This window comes from Theropithecus gelada, chromosome 6 (assembly GCF_003255815.1).
Source record: "Theropithecus gelada isolate Dixy chromosome 6, Tgel_1.0, whole genome shotgun sequence".
Lineage (NCBI taxonomy): Eukaryota > Metazoa > Chordata > Mammalia > Primates > Cercopithecidae > Theropithecus > Theropithecus gelada.
In genome coordinates this window covers 37,427,694-37,450,582 of record NC_037673.1, presented here as the reverse complement: position 1 = coordinate 37,450,582, position 22,889 = coordinate 37,427,694, and the positions used below count along the sequence as shown (strand labels likewise).

Sequence of the window (22,889 nt, the reverse complement as noted above, 5' to 3'; positions counted from 1 at the left end):
AAAAAAAAAAAAAAAAAAAAAAAAAAAAAAAGAAGGAGAGGTCTCTGGTTGGAGTGGAGGACGCAGGGTGGGAACTACCTGATTGCCCCCCAGGAATGGGGGATTTTGCGCACCAGTAGAGGGCACCGGACAGGAATCGTGGTGGGGGGTTAACTGGAGGGACAGCAGCCCTGCTTGGAACTCTGGGTGACCCCTAAGACCGGGTGGTGAAGAAGGGCAACTGCAACCTGAACCAGGAGTGCGAGCTGCTCCTGGGGCGCACTGAGGAGGGAGAAGCGAACTGGGGACTTGCAAGGAGGGCAGGAGTGCCCGGGAAGCCGCTGGCCTGCAGCGGTGCCGGAGGAGGGCGGTGATGAGGTTGGAGAGGGGCGCAGGGACCCGCGGGGAGCCCAGGCTTAACGTGCTATTCTGCGGTTCTCTCCCCCACCTCCCGCCTGCCCGCGCAGGTGCCGCCGCCGGACGGGACTTTAAGATGAAGTTATGGGATGTCGTGGCTGTCTGCCTGGTGCTGCTCCACACCGCGTCCGCCTTCCCGCTGCCCGCCGGTAAGAGGCCTCCCGAGGCGCCCACCGAAGACCGCTCCCTCGGCCGCCGCCGCGCGCCCTTCGCGCTGAGCAGTGACTGTAAGAACCGTTCCCTCCCCGCGGGGGGGGGGCCGCCGGCGGACCCCCTCGCACCCCCACCCGCTGGCACGTACCCCAAGCCAGCCCAATGACTGTGTGGCCTACTGACCCGTGGGCAAGGGGTGCGGGTGCTGAAGCCCCCAGGGGTGCCTGGCTGCCCACTGTTTCCCACACGCCTTGCCTGAAAGTGACACGCGCTGGTTTGCCCAGCACAGAGGGGATGGAATTTTTATGCTGCTCCTTTAACATTCTGATGAGCAAATATGCTCCCCACCAGCACCACCACCTCAGAAACGACACACACAGCTGTCCCCTTTTCTGTTTCCTCATCTATACACACTCCCAGTTTTTCTTTTATTCTAAAGCCCTTTATCTGTGTGACTGTGCCTGGCTGTGCTTAATTCTGAAAACTATTGCACTTTCATCCTAAACCGCGCCTGCAAGGCGAGAGGCCGACTTTTCACAAAAGCAAGCCAGAGGCAGAGAAAACACAGAAGGGCCTCCGTTTCCAGAACAAGCGTCTGGGTAATGTCAAATCTGTTCAGAAGAGTTCCTCTGTTCTGTAAAGTTCCGGTTCTAGAAAGACTTAACCATAAATAGTGCTGGCTGGGACTAGGGACAAAGACTGTAGCTCCCTCCACGTGTGACAATGCTAACTCTTGAGAAAAAAAACCCCAGGTTATTCTTATTAGAAAATAAGTCTGTGATTTACCTCTCAAAAGTTAACACGTTTTAGAAGCAAGTCAATTAGAGCGTATCGGCTGTGATGTGATCTCCTTTTCCCTCCCTCCTCAGAAGCTTGTTGCATGAAGTGAGAGATGCTACATTACACATGATAGAGGCTATTGCAGAGGCATAATGTCAACAAAGGTAGCAATAGAAAATTTCACACAACCCCAAAATAAAGCAGGAATGCGCTGTATGTAACTAGGATACCACCCTGGCTACTCTTCCCTCCCTAACCCCACCCCCAGAATTATCCCTCTAGTTACTTTGCGCTTGAAACTTACTATGGTCATAACCACAGTAGTAGTCCCGCAATAGTCAGCTGTGCGCTGAGTCCGCCAAAGCCAGTGGCCTTGGCTAGGAAACAACCCAGTAAATGCAATATGTTTATTTTAAGCTTAATTATAGCAACAAAAGCACCTCTTCCACAAGTCCCAAGAAAGACAGAAAGTGGATTTTTTTTAAAGGCAAATTAAGACTTCAAAAGTAAGTTAGGGAGCATGGTTAATCCTTTGAAACTAAAGTACCTGTTCCAAGAGTGTCTATCAATTAGCTGTATAAACCTACTTTAGAGGCTTTTATTTCCATCACAAATTTAGTGTATATAAATGTTCCTCCAACAGAAACTTAAAAATGCCCCTTAGTGCCAGGTCTTCCAAAACTGGCTATTCATTCACTGAAACGGTCTAGACGAGAGGGACAGGGACATAATGGCAGATAATAGTTCTCTAACCCAGACATTGCCAAGAGAAAAACGACTGTGCCTGATTACAAAGCTGATTAATTCATGGAGGTTTAATTGCCTTATTAGTGCCCTGTTTAACTAGGTTCATTTAATTCTGGCTCGGGCTCCTGGCTCTGCTTTCAACTAACTCTGTGACTTTCGGGCAAGTTACTTTAGAGCTCAATGAATAGTCTGTAACTATACCATAAAGAGAGGCCTTTCTACTCCACAATGCCAGTGGCTATAAGATCTGCCCCTTGGCCTTTATGCTTGTCCTAAAGTCCTTTGGGAAGTCTCCTAAGAAGAGATTGGAGTCACCTAGGGAACTTTAAAGAATACTGATGCTAGGTCTCACCCCAGGAGATTCTGATTTACTTGGTTTGGGGTGCGGCCCAGGCACCTGAGTTTTTAGGTGTTCCCCAGATGAGTCTAACATGCAAGCAGACTTGAGCCACTACAGCTTGATAATACCCAAGAAAATCTTTGGCTCATATAAGGTACAAATAGTCACAAAGCAAGTGAGTTAGCACAGATTGCGGGGGCGAGGGCATGTTGTGGGGAAGAAGGATTGCTTCCCTTTTCCAAAATTGATACTATGCCATCAGTGAACAAGATTCTCACTACTCTATTTATATTTGAACAGCAGAACACACCCCATTGTGTTTTGTCTATGACAAGACCTAGTCGATCCTAGAGGAAACCTGAAAAAGAAACATTCCCAAAGAGAAACTGAGCTGCATTCTAAGCCAAATTGACTTCTTTCCAGGTATGTTTGATTCAGTAGCAAGCTGTCAGTGCAGGGAAGGCAAAATAATGACAGTATGCAGACTTTGAACACTGAACCAGTGTCAACACGCCCCTGTCACAGTGCTGACATTTATATCCTGCACTGTACAGGGTGCAACTGGTTAAGGCTTATGTAGAAAAACATTAAGTCACCACATTTCATTTAAAAATAGAAAGTATCATAAATTCTGATTCCTCTAGTTCCATCCAAATACTTGTAACTTAATGATTGAGCAAAAGAGCTTTCATGCCACATTAACAGTCATCCTGTGCTTTTCACAGGAGGACCAGGATATATAGTTTGCACACTCACCTTTGAGATTGCATGTGTTCTGCTGGTTCCAATGTAAATAAAACATCCAGAATTCTATTCCTAGTATGACCTCAGTGTGAGATAACCAAATAGAATTCATAATTGGCCAATGGGCTTGCCTAGAGGCTGGTTGTAAAGTAAATGGCCCAGGACTGCTTCCTGTAGCAACTTCTAGCCTGTCTAAACTCAAGGACTTGTGATTTGACTTTTGGGCTACCCAAGACTTTTCTCTTTGGCTGTCTTTGTTCGTTTATTTTGCTTTTTGCCAGTATTTTGCTTTTTGCCAGTTTCCAAAGGGCAATTAGAGCAGGCATGAGGAATCTGCAAGTTGAAACTTGCAAATGTCATAGCATTTTCAAGCTGAAAGGAAACCCCTCTAGTCCTGAAACCTAAAGAGGCAAAGCAACTCGTATATAATGTGCCACAGTTCCATGATCACAGGAGGCAGGTCGGAAGCTGGGAACAGTGTTTCCCCCAAACTACTGAAATGCACTTTATATGGGAAGGGGAGGATACTTTGTATAGGAGGAAGGTCTTGAACTAATGACTTAGACCATGGTGCACAAGGTTGTTTGAATTTATTGAAGGTTAGTTCATCATAGTCATATTCCCTATTAAATGTATTTAATAAGTAAAAGCATAAAATGCATGTGGTTTTAAAAATTTGCATCTAAATGCACATATATATTCACCAAATAGTTACATGTGTGCCTGTCTATGCCAGGCACTGTCCTAAGTGCTAGGGATACCTTGATACACCTAATAAACAAAAGTCACTGCCCTCATGGAACATACCTTCTAGTAAATGTCCATGTGTGGTGGTTTGAAAAAATTAACATGAAAGAACCTCAGTCCAGTAAGGTGGGCTGAATTTTTTGTGCAACTGGAGACCAACTAAAATGACATTGAACATTGTTAAGTTGTAATCACAAGTAATTCCCAATTTAGTATAATATAATGGGATTATATTCTACCAGTTTGAGAGCAGTTCACAAAATTTCCTATGGGAACAATTTTTTAAATTAAGCTATCAAGTTTTCAGGCTAGCCCACAAAAACCTATGTAAACCACAATATAACTGAACTGTCATTCACAATATTACTGACAGTCTCTGCCCTGGGGGCCATATCCTATAATCTGCAAAAGGAGGGCACAGAACAAATCAGGGAGGTTTCAGCAAGCAAGAGCTCAAGGTAACACATTCAGACCAGACTAGGATTTGGACCCCAGCCTTGCCACTTAACTGAGATATTGAGCTGTTACTTAACGTCCCTTAAGCTTCGGTTTTCTCCCCTGTAAAACAGGCATAATAGTAAACCAGTCTCATGGGCTGATGTGAGGGTATTGCTTTGTAAAGCCTCTGCTCCATAAATAGGGATCATAGTTGTCATTTGCCACCCTCCTACTTACAATGGCCCCTCCTTGGGCACCCAGTGAATTCCCTTCTTCCGCTGCGACATCTGCCAGGATGCTGCTCTAAATAGTGGGATTTCAGCAGCACAACAGAGTACGGGGAGTGAAAGAAATGCAGGCCTTGTGGGCAGGCTATTTTGGGCCCTATTATTGGTTGGCCAGCACGTAGGCAGGCCAGGCTTGCCTGGGATTCTGCCCCTGGGTCAGCTGCCCCTGACTCTTCCCAGGTTTCACAGCTCTGTTGCTTCCCCAGTTTCCAAGCCCACATATTTCCAGTGGAATTTTTCTCACCAAACTCCCATGGTTGTGTTAGGGAGACCTCTTCCCTCATGGGAAGGAGGGAGGCAAGGTAGGGTAGGATGTTTCTATGTAAGTGATAAGAGGGTTGTGAGTTGGAGGCTACCTGTATAGAGATGGAGCGTATCTTTGTAAATGATCCCAGCTGGATATTTAATTTAAGATGTTTCATACCCTAGCAAAAAAACTTAGTAAACTGTGAGACCACCTCTACAGATCTAAGCAAGCTTCTAGTGCAACAAACTGGGTAAATGTTAAGCTTTCAAACCTAATGTTATGAAATATAGAATTTAGAATAAACAAGCACCATGTATCTATTGTGTCTTATTGCTTAGGTACTGTATGACTGGACAATACTTTAACAAAGTAACTACCTAAGCTGGAAAGGCGCTCTGCCACTTGGGAAGGGTCTCTTGGAATCAAAAAATTGCACATCAGACTTTTGTAGGAGGCACTGATTCTTTACTTGAGATCTGAGACCAACATTCTCATTCTGGTCCCAGTCTGGAAACCTATTTCAAACTGTTGCTGTTTAGAGACATCTATTTAAGGCTTAAATTGATTTCGCCAGTCTTAGGATCTTAGGCTGACCCAGGGCGTAAGCAATGTACTCAACAGGTTCTTCTTCAACAGATATAAAAATTAAAGCTCCCTGATATTTTCCCCTGCTAACATCTCTTTGTTCTTTGTTTATTTAGCACTCGTGACCCATAGCACCTTCGTTTGATTAAAATACTTGTTTTTTAGTTAATCACTTGAGCTCAATCGGGAAACAAATACTAAATATCTTTCATGTGCTGGGTGCCATGCAGTCTCAAAAAGGCTAAATTTGTAAATAAAGTTGCTGGTGATCTAGTTGTAAACTATTGCTAGGTGGATGGGCAGATGGCTGGATGGGTGAATAGAATGTCAGTCAGATAGATATGTCTATTGTGTAGGGTTTAGGTGAGCTGTACGCATGCGTGGTAAAAATTCCTAGCAGTGAGCTCACTGGGATTTGGGGATCATAGCAGGGACGACTTCAGGGAAGAGGGAGGATTTGACCTGGTACTTGAAAGATGGGTGTTGGGAAAGGAAAGGAAAAGGAAAGGGAGACCTTCCATACTAGAGAGTAGCATGGGAAAATTTGTGACCATGATGTGGGGTAGGGACAGTGGAACAAGGAGGAGGACAGACCAGTCTCCAAGTTCTAGAAAGAGGTATAAGAAGTGGTGGGAAGTTGAAGATGTCTTGATAGGTGATCGCAGATCGTGTGATGCTATAAAATTCAGGAAAAGGTATTTGCTCTGTTTTTGATAGCAGTGAGGCACCCATGGGGCAGGCAGGTGACTGCAGAGGGGGGTATTGCTTCAAAGCTGTCTTGCAGCAGAAGTTACCTAAATACCCAGACTGCTTTTGAGTGGGGCCTATGCCATAAGCATGTCTTTCATTTTGAGGTATTGTGCTCTTATTTTTTTAAATGTTCTAGACATAGGCACAATTGAATCAAACTACTAGCCCCAAGTAAGTGAATAGCTGCAAATAAACACTTAATATAAAAGTTAATGACCTAGCGCCTTTCAACTATCCACATGATGAACATGAACACAGTTCTTGTCCTGAAATCAAGTAAGTCTGAGCTCTACAGTACAAGAGGAGATATTATTATCCCCATTGTACAGGTGAAGAAAGGAGACCTAGAGCGTTGTTCCAGGTCACAAACCTAGTAAGTGGTGAAACCAGAATTTAAACCTCAGCGTTTTGGTCCGAAAGCCAATATTTCTTGACTTTACACAGACTGTGTGTGCATATTAGTGGATTAAGAAAATACAGACATTTGGCTTGCTTAAAAATGCACTCACTAACCCTGAAACACAGATTTTCAGGAAAATTAAGCAAGCAAAGAGAAAGGAAAAGCAGAGACTATCAAATTTCCTTTAGGCCCTTTTAAAATTTCCATTTGGGCTGTGGTAGGCTTAAGCGTGTATTACTAATGACTACTTCAAAGTCCAGATCAGGATGTTTTAAGAAGAGAAACATGAATTTATCTAAGTATTCCTATAATATTGATGCTTTTTGCAATGAGAGAAGGCTCCCTAACTCTTTGCAACAAAGCAAGGTCTCCTCAAGTGCTTGGTAGGCAGACAGCATTCGGGAAGCCTTGTGGGAGACTCTAGTTCTTAGATCACTCCCATTCTGCCCAGCGAGGGGATGGCATCCACGTGGGAACCTAGTGTGACCGCACAAGTGCCAGAGCGACGGCCTCAGTGGTAACAGGAGTATGCGTAAGTAGACTTAGGTCACCACTGGGAAACAACTGGTTAGCTCAGTAGAGGCAAAACCCACTTTTGCATAACTTTAATAACATAATTGAAGCAGAAAAGCATGGCTTTAAAACAATATGTTTTTGCCTGCAATTTTTTTGCCTGCAAACCTGCAAATAAGAATGTTGAAAAACGAATACCTACTTTGAAGCTTTCTAAAATTTTTCATCATAGGTTTAAATAGTTATACTAGATGTCATTTCTAGCCCTTTCAGGAACTGAATATATGCTTTAAATATTCTTTTGGCAAAACTTTGCACCTGTATATGTAGCTTATTCAGTTCATGGAAAACGGTCAAACTAATCAGCCCAAATCAATTGGCTTTTTGGTCAGGAAAGGTCTGACTTCATTTTCAATTCAAATGTACATGTTAACATACACCCCATGACAACTGTCACACTTCTGGATCCCAATTGTAAGGTAAAGAGATGGATAGGTGAACAGTCAGACAAGCAAAGAAAGCACTGAGGCTTCCCAGGGGGCCTGACCAGGAGGAAATATGGAGCAGCTTGCTTCAGGATTTCTTGGTTTATTCACAAAGTTATCTCCCTTTGGAAGTGGTTGTAGTACAATGAACACCCATACACCCTTCAATAAGATTAACCTCTTTTTTAGCATTTTGCCTCGTTTTTTTCTGAACCATTTGAGAATTTGTTGCAAACATCAGAATGTTAAATATTTCAGTATGTACCTTCTAAGAACAAGGACAATATCTTAGATAGCCACAATTCAGTTATCAGTCTCAGGAAATTTAATATGGATATAATACTGTTATCCAATAGATAGTCCGCCTTCATATGTCCCCACTTGTAGCAATTACGTCCTTTATGTTTTGTTTTTAAAAAAAAAAAAAAAACCCAGGACCATAAATTGCATTTGACTGTCTGGTATCTTTATACTTCTTTAATCTAAAATGATTCACGAGTCTTTTTTTCTACATGACATTGACATTTATGAAAACTCTGGGCTCTTTTGCCAGCTGTTTCCCAGACTGCCCTTCAGTTTGGATCTGTCTGATTATTTCCGCATGATTAGGTAAACATCCTTGGAATATCATATTCATGGCGCTGCGTCCTCACACCAGGAGGCACCCAATATCAGTTTGTCCCAAGGAGCCATTCATGCATGAATGCCTTTGTATGGCACCTGAAGGTGTTTATCCCCGGGACAGGCCCCACAATAGAATGGCGAGATGGGTGAGAAGCACACCATCTCTCAGTAAGGACAAAGGGGGATTGGAAAAGGGGACATGGGCAAGGAGAACCACAGCAGGAGCATCCGCAGGCAGACCAGACGTTTTAGGACACGGCGCGTGTGGAAATTGAGGAAATGGACACGGATTCCCTTTCAACCACCCATAGGCACTGCAGACAGTCTTCATGTGCCCCCAGAGGGCCAAGTGCCTCAGTTTGAAGACACCGCTCTAAGCCATAGTGGACACAAAGATATCCCTCATGGGCTCCGGGGTCAGCTGACATTTGCGTGTTTAGTTGTCAGGCATTTTGAGGAGCACAGAAGAGCTTGCACAGCCTCCCAAGACAGGCCTGTGGCTTCTGCCCACAACCCACCATGCCAGGGGCTCCAGGCCCTGCACAGAGGTCTCTCCTCTGTAGAATATGCTAGACTAAGTAGGGACCAGTGTCTGGATCCCCTGTTGGGCAATCTCGCTTTGTCTAGAGACTGCAGAGTTGGCTTTGCGCTGCTGCCTTCTGTGCAAATATTGCTGAAGGAAGGTCCCAGATGCAGCAACCATATTGGCCTACATGAGGCACCATTTGTGAAATACTTTCTGTGGACCAGGAACTGAGCTGAAATCTTTTCTTATGTTATCACATTAATTTTGACCTGAAGGTAAAGTTGTGACTAGCCCCATTTGAAAGACGGGGAAATTGAGACTTACAGGGTTAGCAACTTAGCCAGGGTCTGGACACAGGGCAGCCTGAGTCCAGCACTCACACTTGTCACCACTGCACAAGATCACTTCCTGACACCCAGATGTCACTCTTCTGACTGCATCAAAAAGTCATCAAGGAAAAAAAATCAGGGAATGGGTTTAGCAGATAAAGTTGTTTTAGAATGATAACCATATCTCATTACCTGAAGAGTCTTTGAGATTCCTGTAAATTCACTTGCTGGGGGTAGAAATTCCCTCCTTGTATCTGACCACAGGAATCTACCAAACAAATTCAAATGATAAAGAAGATTTCTTTCATCTTCTCTTAGTCCCTCCTTCTTGTTCAAATCACTGAGACCCTTACAGGCCTTTTACCCACTGCTCAGTGGGTCCCCTGGGAAGAGCTGAGGGACGCTGAGGGCAGAATCCTGCAGGGTCGTGCAGCCTCTCAGGCTGGGGGCAGGGCTTCACTGAAAGAAGAAAGGAGAGACTCCACCACCCCCACAACCCCCTGCCTCTGAGAACACCACAGGCATGATTTGCCCTAGTGGCTTTTTGTGCACTTAATTTTACTGGGTAACTTTCTCACCCTTCCCCATTAAGTTTTTTATAAGGGCAGTAGCAGAGCTCCTGGTGTGTGCTCATTAGCTTAGGGTGTTTATTACTGACTCTGGAGTGCTTTTAGCTCACACCAGGTGTTCACGGATTAGCTAACAAATGAACACCCTGTTGGGTGTTTTCCTGACTTAAAAGCTGAGGAACGGACACTTTCCACCCAGGGCCACCATGCTGTATTACTGTAAAATTATTAGCATAACTATAATAAAAGCATGGACCACATACATAGAAACCAGAGCAAGGTGATCAGAACCTGAGTAACAAAGGAATTTACTGTCTGTCTCTCCCTGAGTGGGGTTTTCTGGCTGTTTATATTCATGGAGTAATTTTCAGTCCATTTGTTACAAATTTTCTTAGTTGAGTTGTAGGATAACAGTTTAGGATATAGTACAAGTGGTATGTGCAGTGTCATTCAAAGCGGGTGGAGATGGTAAATAAGACGACATTTTGATGGGCAAAGTGGCTTTTCAAAGTACAGCTCCTTTTTCTATATTCTAAGGTGTTTTGCATTCTGGTTGGTCTTTTTCTTCTGCCTTGAGAGAATCCAGAAATGCTTTCTTAAAACAACAAAACACTGGTGTTTTTACAACGCAAATACTTTTCAAATAAACTGATGTCATGCCTTTCCGTCAACAAACCACTGGTCCTGAAGAGAATGCACTGGTAGCTCTGGAAATGGTCACAATGACTTAGTAAATTGCCTCAGCTGGTAATTGTTTTCAGGAAAATAGATGCTGTGGACACTCCTGAAAGTTAACCCAACAGCAGCCTATGATCAGGACGGTCTATCAAACACTAGATGAATTCCGTGTCCAAAATAGGAAAGCACGGAAGGTCATTACATAATGTAAGATGCATCAGCATTCAGTGCTTACTGATCTATGGGCCTTTTTAAAAAAGTAGTTCAAATAAGTGGCAAAGACATCACTTTGAAATAGGAGCAGATGACAAAACTTTACAGAAGTTTTTCAGAGAACTGGAACATTCTCGTGAACTCACAGTTAGAGTCCATTCTCATGGGCTGCACATTTTAGAGGTTCCTGAAGGTCAAATAAGAACAAGAGTTGACAGCCCATAGGTCAGCTTCAAGGACAAGCTGACTGGCTCTCCTGATCCATTTTGTGCCACTTGCAGTGGGCAATTCTAGCCTTGGAGTCATAAGCCGGGCATGACCTAAGCATACTTGAAGCGGCAAAAACAGAAATGAATAAAACTGGGGTTCGAAGAAAATGGTTATTTGAGTGTTTGACTTTTGGGTGATGGGGACTGAAGGAGTTGTAGCGTGTGGCTGTAGTGTGTCCTCTCAGGGGTCAGGGGGCCCATCTGTATTTTTACAGATGGAAACTGACGTTTAAGAATGCCTCGCAGTAGAATCTGGATGCTTTCAGATGCAGATACAGGGTCCTTTCTACACATCTTCTACCTCTCTTAAATAGGGCACAGGAAGATGACTTGATGATTTAAGAGAAGATTGATGACGATCATTTCAAATGTAGCCGAGACATTGAGCCAAGAAGTAGAAGAGGTCGAGCACTGCAGAGTTCTGAAAAACCACCTGTGGGGTTTCCTGGGGCCCCGAGGGTACTGGCTGAGCTGAACGCTGCTGGAGTGTCAGCCAGAGGTGGTCTTCTCCCTGGCAGGGGTGACTGAAAACCCGTGTCTGGCCGCGTGTTCCAGCCAAGACTTAGACTCTCCACACTTTAGCACTGTGGAGCTGGAAAGGGCCCCAGAGAGCATTGAGTTGACCTCAGACGGGTTAAGCGACTCTTCCAAGGTCACGCGGCTGGTCAGGGACTGACCCGGGACTGGAATCCGGGCCTCTGTTCTCTCCAGCTCTGCAGCAAGAGCCTGGTCATTTGGTGCCAGCGTGAGTTGGAGGAGCTTCCGGAGATGGGGCCTCTCTGTCTGGATCTGCTGCCGTGCTGGCTGCGGCTTTTCCGGTTTTAACTGGGAAATCGCCAGAGCTGCCTTAGCATAATATGCAAGAACCAGGACGTGGGAGAGATGCCCCTGAGTGGCATGGCTTTTCCTTTTTTGGAGACAATTTACTGTATTCTGTGGCCCATGGCAGCCTAACATTAGGATCTACTTAGCGTTCATACTGAATTTTTCAACAGAAAGTGTGTTTCTCACCTCCTGTGCTGACTTTGGTAAATGTGTACAGGTGAAACCAGCATGTCTTGCTCTTGTCTCAGAGTAAATTCCCATCTGCCACAAGACTTGAAGTGCTCAGTGATAGTAGAGTTTTTACTTTAAAATGAAAAGATAATAAGTTTGAACTTTGAAACTGAACCACCAAGTCCACATTTGTTAGTCCTGTGGCCTTCACCAAATATTTGTCTTCTCTGAGCCTCAGCTTCCCGAGCTGTAAAGTGGAGATAGTATTCAATTTAGCCTTCAAGGGAGGTTGTCAGGTTTAAAGTTAATGTTGTGTGAAAGTAGGCAGTATTCCACCTTTATATTGGTAATGTTTTTTAAGTGCTTCAAGGAAGCCCTTATCTAAGTTATAGCCTGATGAAATTTTGTAATGCAAGAAGTTTTAAGGTTAAACTCAGCCATGTAATTCTTGTAATGATATTCCAATATTAGTGAAAGAAAATCATGTTTGTATCATATAGAAAGACAAAAATAACTTATTCCAAAACAATGACATTTGTTGGGACTCTTCTTGAGAAGTTATATCAATTTTAAGTTGATCTTTTCTTTTCATATATGTATGTGTGTGTCTCTGTGTGTAGACACATATGTATGCATGCATGTGTATGTGTATATGTTTATAGGCAGAGAGAGATCTCTATATTTTTCAGACGCTTGGCCTGTAGAGCAATTTGCATCTTACCTGCAATATAGTAGGCAAAGAATACCAGATTCAATGTCTCCCACGATTAGGGAGTTTTCCATTTTCCTCCTGTCTAAAGACAGCCTTTCATAGGAAGCTCTACATGTCAGGATGGATGGCACTGCACCTCGACAGCCACAGGTGCAGCATCCTATGGCCTCATCCTCAGCTTCCTGCCCCATCCCAAAACTGGGCCCTACCATCTGGCACTGGTTCCTGATGTATCTCTCACTTGTGTGGCCTTGGCTCAGGCAGCAGCTCACCCCTATGAGCGTCTTTAGCCCTCACCCTTCCAGGCACAGAAGCTGGACACTTTATAGTGAAGTGGCAAGGCTGTTCTCCCCCCAGCAAGAAACCCCTGAGCCTTCTCTCTGGGGCCCCTGCATCAGCCAAGCCCGGCTCCTGCAGATCTCAAGCCTGGCCTTGGAAGACCTCTCCTCCTGGACAGGACCACTGTGGGTACTGAGGTCAAGCCCCCTCTCTCCTGGGTCCCTCTGAGCCTCAAAGACCTTCCCTCCACCCTCTGGATAAGGAGTTGTGTCCTCACCACTTTGTCCCTCATAGACAACTTTGTGCCACCTCCCTCTCCGGCCCACAGGTTGGGGACTTAGGATGACTTAGAATGAAAGTCAGCTTAGACTCCCTGCCTGGCCAAGCTGAGGAGGGGACAACCAGCTACAAGTATCAAAATGACCCTTTGATTAAAATATGGTTAACCTGTACTGTTTTTAGACAAATATGGCATTTTAGGAAAAGACTTTGTCCACTATTGCCAGCTTAACCAATGTAATGTTTTAGATTATGTAATTTTGAGTTCAGCTATTACAGGGAGGACTTGGAGCCCTCAGCCTTGTTCCTATTAAAACTCAGTTGACTTTACAAAATAGTCACTATCTCAGTCCTTTGTTCCTGAGGTGGCATTACTATTTTTTCCCCCACAATCGAGGGCAGCAAAGTCCTTGCAATGAACTGTTTGTTCCCAGAGTGGTGCCCCAGTACAAGGTTTCATTTGTTTAAGTAACACTATTTATACAAAGAACACATCAAAATTAAAATATTTTCAATAGAATAATACCAAAATATTTGGTTGCACTCTGAAGGATAGCTTAAATGCATTTGAGCATTTTGGATTTCCAAAAACTTTGTCTTTTAGATGGGCATGTTTTCCAAGATATATCCTCCAAGCAGGTCTGGGAAATGAGCAAAGATATGACCTATTGTTTTTTTAATGATGCTCCTCTTTTGTGGTTTGCAAGTATCTCACAATTAAAGTTAATAAATGAGGGTCATTTGCGTATCTGACATTCTGCCACGGCTTTTATAGGATGAAGACAGAGATGCGCCAGTAAGTCTTAATTTAGGGAATGAATCCAAACTCAGTCTCCTCTTCTTTTCCCTCAGCTCAGTGAATTCCTGGAAAATAGAGGCAGCTGTGGGCATCTCAGCTTATCACCAGGAGTTTCTTGTCTGGGCTGGGTGAGAGGCCTCTGCAGAAGAGTTAAGGACAGGCTCAGTGAGGCTGCCCAGCACCCTCTGCAGAGGAGTATGGCTCTTAATGTCCCCAAGTGCCTTGCATCAATAAATTGAGGCTGGCTCTAAGAATGAACTCATTTAGTCGGAACAGGCAGGCCTATTTGCCCTGTGGTTTGAAAAATACAATGTTGCCCTTTCCTGGCTTCCAGAATTCATATCCATGTAAATTTTTCAGCATAAATATTTGTTGTTTGTTCTATTTTTCATGAATATGAAGGAAAACCAAACTTCAGCTTAATAAGAGTTGCCTATGGCCTGAACTTGGGGCTTAAATAATATTTCCACATTAGCAACAAAGTGTGAAGGAGACTTTCCATCAAAGGAAGGAGTTTTCATTAGCCACACGCCAGGAAGCCTTTTGTTTAAAAAAATAAATAATAGACTTTATTTTTTCGAGCAGTTTTAGGTTCACAGCAAAATTGAAAGGAAGGCGGAGAGTTCCCATATACTCCCTACCCCTACACATGCATAGCCTCCTCCACTGTCAACATCTCCCACCAGAATGGTACATTTATTATAACTGATAAACCTACATTGACACATCAATATCTCTCAAAGTCCATAGTTGACATTGTGGTTCACTCTTGGTGCTGTACATACCATGGGTTTGGACAAATTTGCTATGACGTGTATTCACTCTTTACCTGAAATTCAAATCAGGCTTTCTGTATTTTACCTGGCAAACAAAGCCTGTGACAAAGCCATGCAATCAAAATATCTTAAAAAAGGAGGAAAAATGTTTTTCAAGATCTTCCAAGTATCGAGGGCTAAGAAAAAACACTATAAGCGCTGCTTCAAATCCTTATTACTATAACTCTAGTAATACAAATTATGTAACATATAGATTAATGAGTCTCTAAACCAGCATAATTTTAACTTCTGTGACTCTAATGTTTTCCCATTAGCTTATATTAAAATTTTAGTAATGTTTTACCCTCATTTCTGATTAATCTTCAGTTAATTGTTAATTGAACTTAACTTTCTATATGCCCAGGTTCCTAAATTAATGTTAATGACCTATTTAGAATTCTTGAATAGAGCCTATAATGTGAGTCCTTTTGTAAAACAGAGTCTCTTTTTTTTAAATTTGAAGACTCTTCTGTATTTTGATTAGTCACTCCTAATATATCTGTTTTATAAGTTCCAATTTATATAGAAGCATGTTTTTTTAAACTGTATTTATTTCCTCTTTACTAGCTTATTGTTGAAAGAAATCACCAATAGCTAAAACAGCTCATTTAAAAAAAAAAAAAAAGTCAATTGTTTCTGTCAAAGTGATTTGAAGTTGTTGTTTTGTTTTCTTTTCTTTTGAAAGAACACTTCCTAAAGGAAGTTCAGTGAGAAAGCAGTACAAAGGAAAGGACAAATTAAGAGCACTCTTGGCCGGGCGCAGTGGCTCACACCTGTAATCCCAGCATTTTGGGAGGCTGAGGTGGATGAATCACCTGAGGTCAGGAGTTCAAGACCAGCCTGGCCAACATGGTGAAATCCCATCTCTATTAAACATACAAAAATTAGCCAGGTGTGGTGGTGGGCACCTGTAATTGCAGCTACGTGGGAGGCCAAGGCAGGAGAATTGCCTGAACCCAGGAATTGGAGGTTGCAGTGAGCCGAGACCATGCCATTGCACTCCAGCCTGGGCAACAGGAGCAAAACTCTGTCTAGAAAGAAAGAAAGAAAGGAAGGAAGGAAGGAAGGAAGGAAGGAAGGAAGGAAGGAAGGAAGGAAGGAAGGAAGGAAGGAAGGAAGGAAGGAAGGAGAAAGAGGAAAAGAGGGAAAGAGAGAAAGAGAGAAAGAAAAGAGCGCTCTCCTGGGCCCCCTTAAGAAAGCATTACTCAGGGAGCAGAGAGCTTTGGGAGACCCAGGGGAGGTGGGCGCTGAGAATTAATGCTGCTGCGAAGCTGCAGAAAGCTGCGGAGGAAAGGCAGTTTGGAGCTCTCTGGTGGGCAATGACTGTGCCACTCATGGCAGAGTGGCTTTCCTGAGTAATGTGGGCTGTTTATTTTGGAGCATTTCATTTCATAATGATGCAGTTTTCAGCTGAAGTCCCAGTGTCCCCTTGAAAAATTAAGAACTCTCTTTCCCCCTAGTAAAATGACCCGACTCATTCAGCCAGCAGTTACCGTAGGCCTCCACAGCCTACTCAAGCACCTGGAGATCCATCAGTGAATAAGCAGGACAGAGTTCCTGCCTCTTGGAGTTGACATTCTTTTAGAGAAGACAGACTATAAATAACAACCCTAAGAAATCAGTTAGATGGTGTGTTAGAATGTATCTAGAATTATGGTGGAGGGGGAGGCACAGGGCAGGGGTACCTGGATTAGGGGTTGGGGAGGAATCTTATTTTAAACAGGGAGGTCAGGTGGGACTCATGGACAGTGACATTTGAGCAAAGACTTGAAGGAGATGTGGGAGTGGCCACAGGGTGGGAGACATGTAATCTGATATTCTTTGCCTACGTATATTGCAGGTAAAATACAAATTGCTCTATAGGCCAAGGGACCAGGTGGAGAGGGGACAGCCAGCACAAAGGCCCTGAGTTCCTGACTGTTTGAGCTGTAGTTCTCAAGGGATGGTGTTGCCCCTAGGGGACATTTGCAATATCCAGTCATGACCTTGATCTGTCATGACTAGGATGGGGGATGCTACAGGCCTTGTTTTAGTCCATTTTCTTACTGCTATGAAGAAATACCTGAGACTGGGTAATTTATAAAGGAAAGAGATTTAATGGACTTACAGTTCCACATGGCTGGGGAGGCCTCACAGTCATGGCAGAAGGCAAAGGAGGAGCAAAGTCACATTTTGACATGGCAGCAGGCAAGAAAGCATGGGCAGGCAGGGGAACTGCACTTCGTAAGACCATCAAATCTCATGAGACTTATTGACTAGTACCAGAATAGCACAGGAAAAACCTGCCCCCACGATTCAATTACCTCCCACCAGGCCCCCTCCCATGACATGTGGGGATTATGGGAGCTAAAATTCAAGATGAGATTTGGCTGGGGACACAACCAAACCATATCAGGCCTCTGCTGGGTGGAGGCCAGGGATGCTGCCAAACATCGTACAGTGCACAGGACAGTCTCCCACAATGAAGATGACCCAGCCCAAAAGGCCAGTGGTGCTGACACTGAGCCCCGTGTTTGGGGAATGGTAAGGAAGCCAGGGTAGCTAGATGGGAGGGAGGAAGAGGAGAAACAGGAAAGGAGGTCAGAGTTACGTAGTAAAGGCTGGAGGAGAGGGGCAGCCAGGTCAGGTAGGGCCTTTAGAGCCAGTGTGGATTTGGGCTTTTTCTCCAAGAGTAATGGAGAGCCATTGGAAGGTTTTGAGCAGAGGGGGTTATGTTCTGTGTTTACAGTATCTCTCTGGGGGCTGGGTAGACAATAGATCGAAGGTGGGTAAGGGTAGAATGAGGGAGCCCAGTTCAGGGGCCACTGCAGTTATCCAGGCAAGAGGTGACAGGACTTCGGCCAGTGTGGAAACAGCTCTGTGACTTCTGTGCAGCTGATCCAGCCAATGCCAAATTTCAGAGAGCAACCGGGCATTCTATGGCTTCCAGTCACCAGTCTCTTCATTGTCATATATCGTATGTTTTACATATTACACACACACACACACACACACACACTACACACATACGTGGTTAAGTTGCCTCTGCTAGATTTTGTTCTATAGGAAGGGATACCTGATATTTTAACAATTAAATAGGTTAGGTTTATGACAAAACAATTTGACATGGGTTAGACATAATGTAATCTTTCTATGCTTTAACACAATCTTGGCAAAAAACATTTACTCTTGCTGACAACTCTTCTGTGGTATATTTCTTTAAGCCACTTATAATCCTAAACATAATAAATAACCTGAAAAATGAGGTGAGGGAGACGTAAAAGGCCTAATACCTAAGAAATAGGTGTTTGAATTGTATTTCCCCTGTTTAGAAATTTATTACATTATTCCATTAGTTACTTTTCTCTTCTTACTTGATCCGCCAAAGCAAACGCTGAAATCCGGCAGAAAGCACCGAGAAACTGCTGATTCATACTTTCACCAAAGGTCTCAGACATCTTAGTGTCCCCGCATCCTTCCTCCATGTGATCTCCCTAATGAGCCTCTTGTCCTGCTTGCAGCCAGACCGTGGGAGCCATGTAACAGCCTGCAGCTGAGGCCGGACCTCACCCTTGGGGGCAGGGCTGCTTCTATCCACAAACAGCGTCTCATTTCATTTATTGCTTTGATACATAAATGCCATTTTACTCTATCACTGGACTTTTTTGTTAAAGTCATGCTGTTCAAAGGAAGCAGTAAATTAGTCTCTTTGTTAGTAAAATGTAAATTGTTTTCCTGATCCTTAATGATTTTTAAGGAAGTTTTAAACTGTAGTTGCATTCCTGAGCTCTTCATTTGTTCTGTCAGAATGGTTCTTGTCCCACTCAGCCACACAGAATCAAAGCAAGTTTCAGGGAAGAGCACTCAGTATTCCAGATAAAGGTAGCCATATTGGAAGACCTCACTTTTTTCACCCTGTAAGATGGTGTCTCTCAAAGTTTGGTGCATGGATCTTTGACATTAGAATTCCTTGGGGCTTGTTAGAAGTGCAGATTCCTTGGCCCCTCCCCAGACCAACTGACTCATTGTCTTCAAGGGTAAGGCCAAGAATCTGCATTCTAGTCAATATCCAGGGTATTTTCCTGCACACTCACATTTGAGAACCACTACTCTAGGTTGTGTGACTAGGCAGGAAAAATGCCCCTAGAGGATTGGCCAGCTCACAGCGAGCTCTGTATGGACTTGTTAAAAATGGTGGATGTTATTCAAATGAAAACTACGCTTCTAAGGATTTGTTTTCTTCGAGGAAGTATGTCACCACCATGGTAGTCTCCTCTTCCAACTAAATCATCTTTCTTCTGTGCATTTTTGCCTCTGTTCTTGGGGATTACAATGGTCCCGTAGCTTAATCAACTGATAGTTTTGCTGTGGGTCCAATGTTTGCTGACTTTAGGGGGGCACTTTGATCTTGAAGATGGCTTGAAACGATCATTTTGTCTCATGTGCCATTTTCTCTTTTCTTGTTGAACAGCAAATATGCCAGAGGATTATCCTGATCAGTTTGATGATGTCATGGATTTTATTCAAGCCACCATTAAAAGACTGAAAAGGTCACCAGATAAACAAATGGCAGTGCTTCCTAGAAGAGAGCGGAATCGGCAGGCTGCAGCTGCCAACCCAGAGAATTCCAAAGGAAAAGGTCGGAGAGGCCAGAGGGGCAAAAACCGGGGTTGTGTCTTAACTGCAATACATTTAAATGTCACTGACTTGGGTTTGGGCTACGAAACCAAGGAGGAACTGATTTTTAGGTACTGCAGCGGCTCTTGCGATGCAGCCGAGACAACATATGACAAAATATTAAAAAACTTATCCAGAAATAGAAGGCTGGTGAGTGACAAAGTAGGGCAGGCATGTTGCAGACCCACCGCCTTTGATGATGACCTGTCGTTTTTAGATGATAACCTGGTTTACCATATTCTAAGAAAGCATTCCGCTAAAAGGTGTGGATGTATCTGACTCCGGCTCCAGAGACTGCTGTGTATTGCATTCCTGCTACAGTGCAAAGAAAGGGACCAAGGTTCCCAGGAAATGTTTGCCCAGAATGGAAGATGAGGACCAAGGAAGCGGAGGAGGAGGAGGAAGAAGAAGAGGAGGAGGAGGAAGGCAGCCATCATGGGAGCCTGGTAGAGGGAGATCGAGCTACAGACAACTGGACAGGAGAGAGAGAAAACAGCCCTCTGGATTCTCCAGGATGGCAGCCGATGTCACTAGAAGCTCAGGGCTGATGTTCCTGGTTGGCTGTTGCCACCGTTTCAGCTGATACGGTCCACTGTCACTGATCACCGGCGCAGCTGCGGATGCACTTGAACCAAACCAGTGTATCTCCTGTGATTTGTTTTCATGTGTCTGAAGACACCAGGGAAACAGGGATCCTGGTGTTGTTCCTTGTCATTACGTTTTACTGCTGAAAGTAAGAGGTTTATTTTTCTGTCACTCAGTGGAGACATACCCTGGAAAGGAGAGGGAAAAAAAAAAAAAAAGCAAAGATACAAGAGATAATCACCTTTGCATTTGAAAGTCGAGGCCCGAGGTTTACTACAACCAGCATTTTTGCCAACAGTTGGTGATGGATTTCCATCATCGTGTGTGGGGTGGGAAGAAGTTGGCTAGGAACCAAAAAGGCTGTGCTCATGATTAAACACAAACCTGAAGGTATTTCCTTTATGTCCTTGGAAACAGGAAACGAGTTACGGTTTTCGCCAGCATTCTTGTAGGAGAGAATTGGGGAAGGCCCCCAACTGCTCCCGGGCAGGGAGAGCACCTCGGGCCTGTTGGTTTACAGAGAGACAGATGTTACATACCCAGCTCCATTGATGCGTGGTCACCAGTGACCAGAGAAGCTACTCGATGCAATGCATCTGTTTCAGATACAGAAATATAGAGAAGATATTTATTGAGATTTAAGTTATTGTTATTTATTACCGTTCACTAATGAGTTTCTCTTTTTTCCCTTATTTATTAAAGTTTCTTTTCAAAGGTGCCAAAGTATATGTGCTCGCAAAATGTAAAGAAAGGTGACAAAAGGAAATTCGAATTGGGAACAAGGGTCCATGCTTTTCAAAGTATTAAAAAGTTTTTTGCTAGGCAAAAATCACTTACTTTACCTGTTTAAGAAAATGTCTCATTAATTTTCCCCAGATTTCAGCATTTTCCCCAATTTTTATTTGTGGAGCGTCTCAGGCAAGCCCCCTTTCCTGGAGCAGCGTGCAGAGACCACCGGCGCTTGATTTTATTTCTTCCTTGCTCCATCGCTGAACAGAAATGTTGTGGGCTCCACTTACTGTTGTATTTAAGCTCTTAGTCCCCTCCATGTATACCTAGCTATACTATGCATAACCATATATAGAAAAGGTTCAGTTCCTTTTAACAGGTAGTCCTGGATTTAATGTTGACCTAAAAGTAATGTCAACAATGCTGTCAGGTAGCTACCATTTTACAGACTCCCTCCATCCCTGCTCACCCACAGCCCTCCCGAGAATATGCCGGCTGCCCAGTGCAGCATGGGAGACACAGGGGCCTTCTAGAGGTAGGGTCTACCAGGTCCTGTACAACTCCTGGGCTGTCACCGAGGGGTCAACAGCTGCTGCTGCTATATACCTAAACACCTGACAGTTCCCTGGGGAGCAGATGGCTGAGAAGGGTGCTGAGGAAGCCACGTCTGGGCCAGCCACAGCCACACACAGAGCCTCATACTTAAGAGTGTGCTGCCTTTAAATGAAGGCGATCAGGGCCAGTGCAGCGGCTCACACCCATAATCCCAACACTTTGGAAAGCCAAGGTGGGAGGATCTCTTGAACCCAGGAGTTTGAGACCAGCTTGGGCAACATAGGGAGACCCTGTCTCTACGGAAACTTTAAAAATTAGCCAGGCGTGATGGTGCACGCCTGTGGTCCCAGCTACTCAGGGGGCTGAGGAAGGAGGATCACTTGAGTCCAGTAGGTCGAGGCTGCAGTGAGTTGTGATCATGCCACTGCACTCCAGCCTAAGTGACAGTGCAGTACCCGGTCTCAAAAAAAAAAAAAAAAAAAAAAAACAGAAAGAGGTTGGAATGGGAGGAAGCATCGGGTGGGAACAGCCACCCCCTCCATGCCCTAGATAGTGAATTTGTCAGGCAGCCAACACACGTATGACACACTAGGCCTTATATTAGAGCTTGTTGCACATTTCATAAAAGGGATTTTCATCAAGGAGATAATCTGTTACTACCTTAATGGCTATTAGTCATAAAACTATGACAGATTTAGCAATTAAATGAAATACTGGCCTCCATCAAATAATCATGTCAGTTTTACAAAGTAACAAGAAGCAGCAGTTACCAGATATCCCATCCCCTTCCCTGAAAATACCCAAAATCTTCACGGTTCTGCCCTTCTCTGTCTTTTCTGCTCCCCTTGCCTGCCTGGGAAATGGAGGAAAGGCCTTCTCTCTCACCTTCTCTTGGGATCTTGCTGAGAATTCAGACTGCTCAAAACAGTGACAAACTGCAGCCATCCAGTCATTCATGGAGTGCAATTTGGATGTGGCCCCAGGGGCATCTGTCCCATTCAGAGAACCCTGGCAGGTGCGATGGCCACTGTTCCCAGGCTTCAACCTCAGTGACTGCCCCACACCCACACCAGCTCCCCATGGAGAGTCCCTGCCCAAAAAAAGCTGTAGTATCCAATGGGTGTTGACAGCTCGTTCCCAGCATCACCTACACACCACAAGCAGGTTTTAATGGAAGCAAATTGCTCTACCAAATCCACAAAAGGGTAAAGTTTGTGATTTTTCTTTATCATTGCGATCGCCATCTGATACAGTAAGGAGTGCACTTGTTTGAAAGTTCTGACTTCTCTGATCTGTCTCGGTCGTTTGTGTTATACAACCAAAGTTCTCTACAGACTTTATTTTTGTACAATATCATTTTGTAACTTTTTACAAATAAAAACTCATTTCTATCACTCTCTGTACTTCTGTACTTCCTTGCATGCACTGGGCGAGGCAGCCATCCACAAGCATTTATTAGGAATCACTGCCTTCTTACCACACAGCCCACTGGATGGTCAGTGGCCTTGCCCATCAACTCCCAGCAACCAATCACCACTCAGGAGGGAAAAAACTTGCAAAATTGTTCTTCATTCAGCAAACCCTTATGGTGTGCCTACACTGTGCCAGGCACTGTTCCTGGCACCAGGGCTCTAATGGTGACCAAAGCAAAAACCTCTGCCCTC

At 44.2% G+C, this 22,889-nt stretch overlaps 1 protein-coding gene across 5 annotated transcripts in view; it reads left to right on the top strand.

Annotated features, from left to right (window-relative positions):
- Window positions 1-22,617, top strand: part of GDNF (glial cell derived neurotrophic factor) — a 27,591-nt gene extending 4,974 nt beyond the window's left edge. For 2 of the 5 annotated variants that reach the window (XM_025389453.1, XM_025389452.1), the window contains exons 2-3: window positions 447-623; window positions 19,151-22,617. In XM_025389453.1, coding sequence (XP_025245238.1) covers window positions 473-623; window positions 19,151-19,635 — 636 coding nt within the window. In that variant the 5' untranslated portion in view covers window positions 447-472 and the 3' untranslated portion in view covers window positions 19,636-22,617. Of the gene's footprint in view, window positions 1-446; window positions 624-11,134; window positions 11,215-19,150 lie in introns of those variants that run through there. The other 3 variants (XM_025389454.1, XM_025389455.1, XM_025389456.1) reach the window with 2 other exon arrangements.
- The last annotated feature ends 272 nt before the right edge of the window (window positions 22,618-22,889 follow it).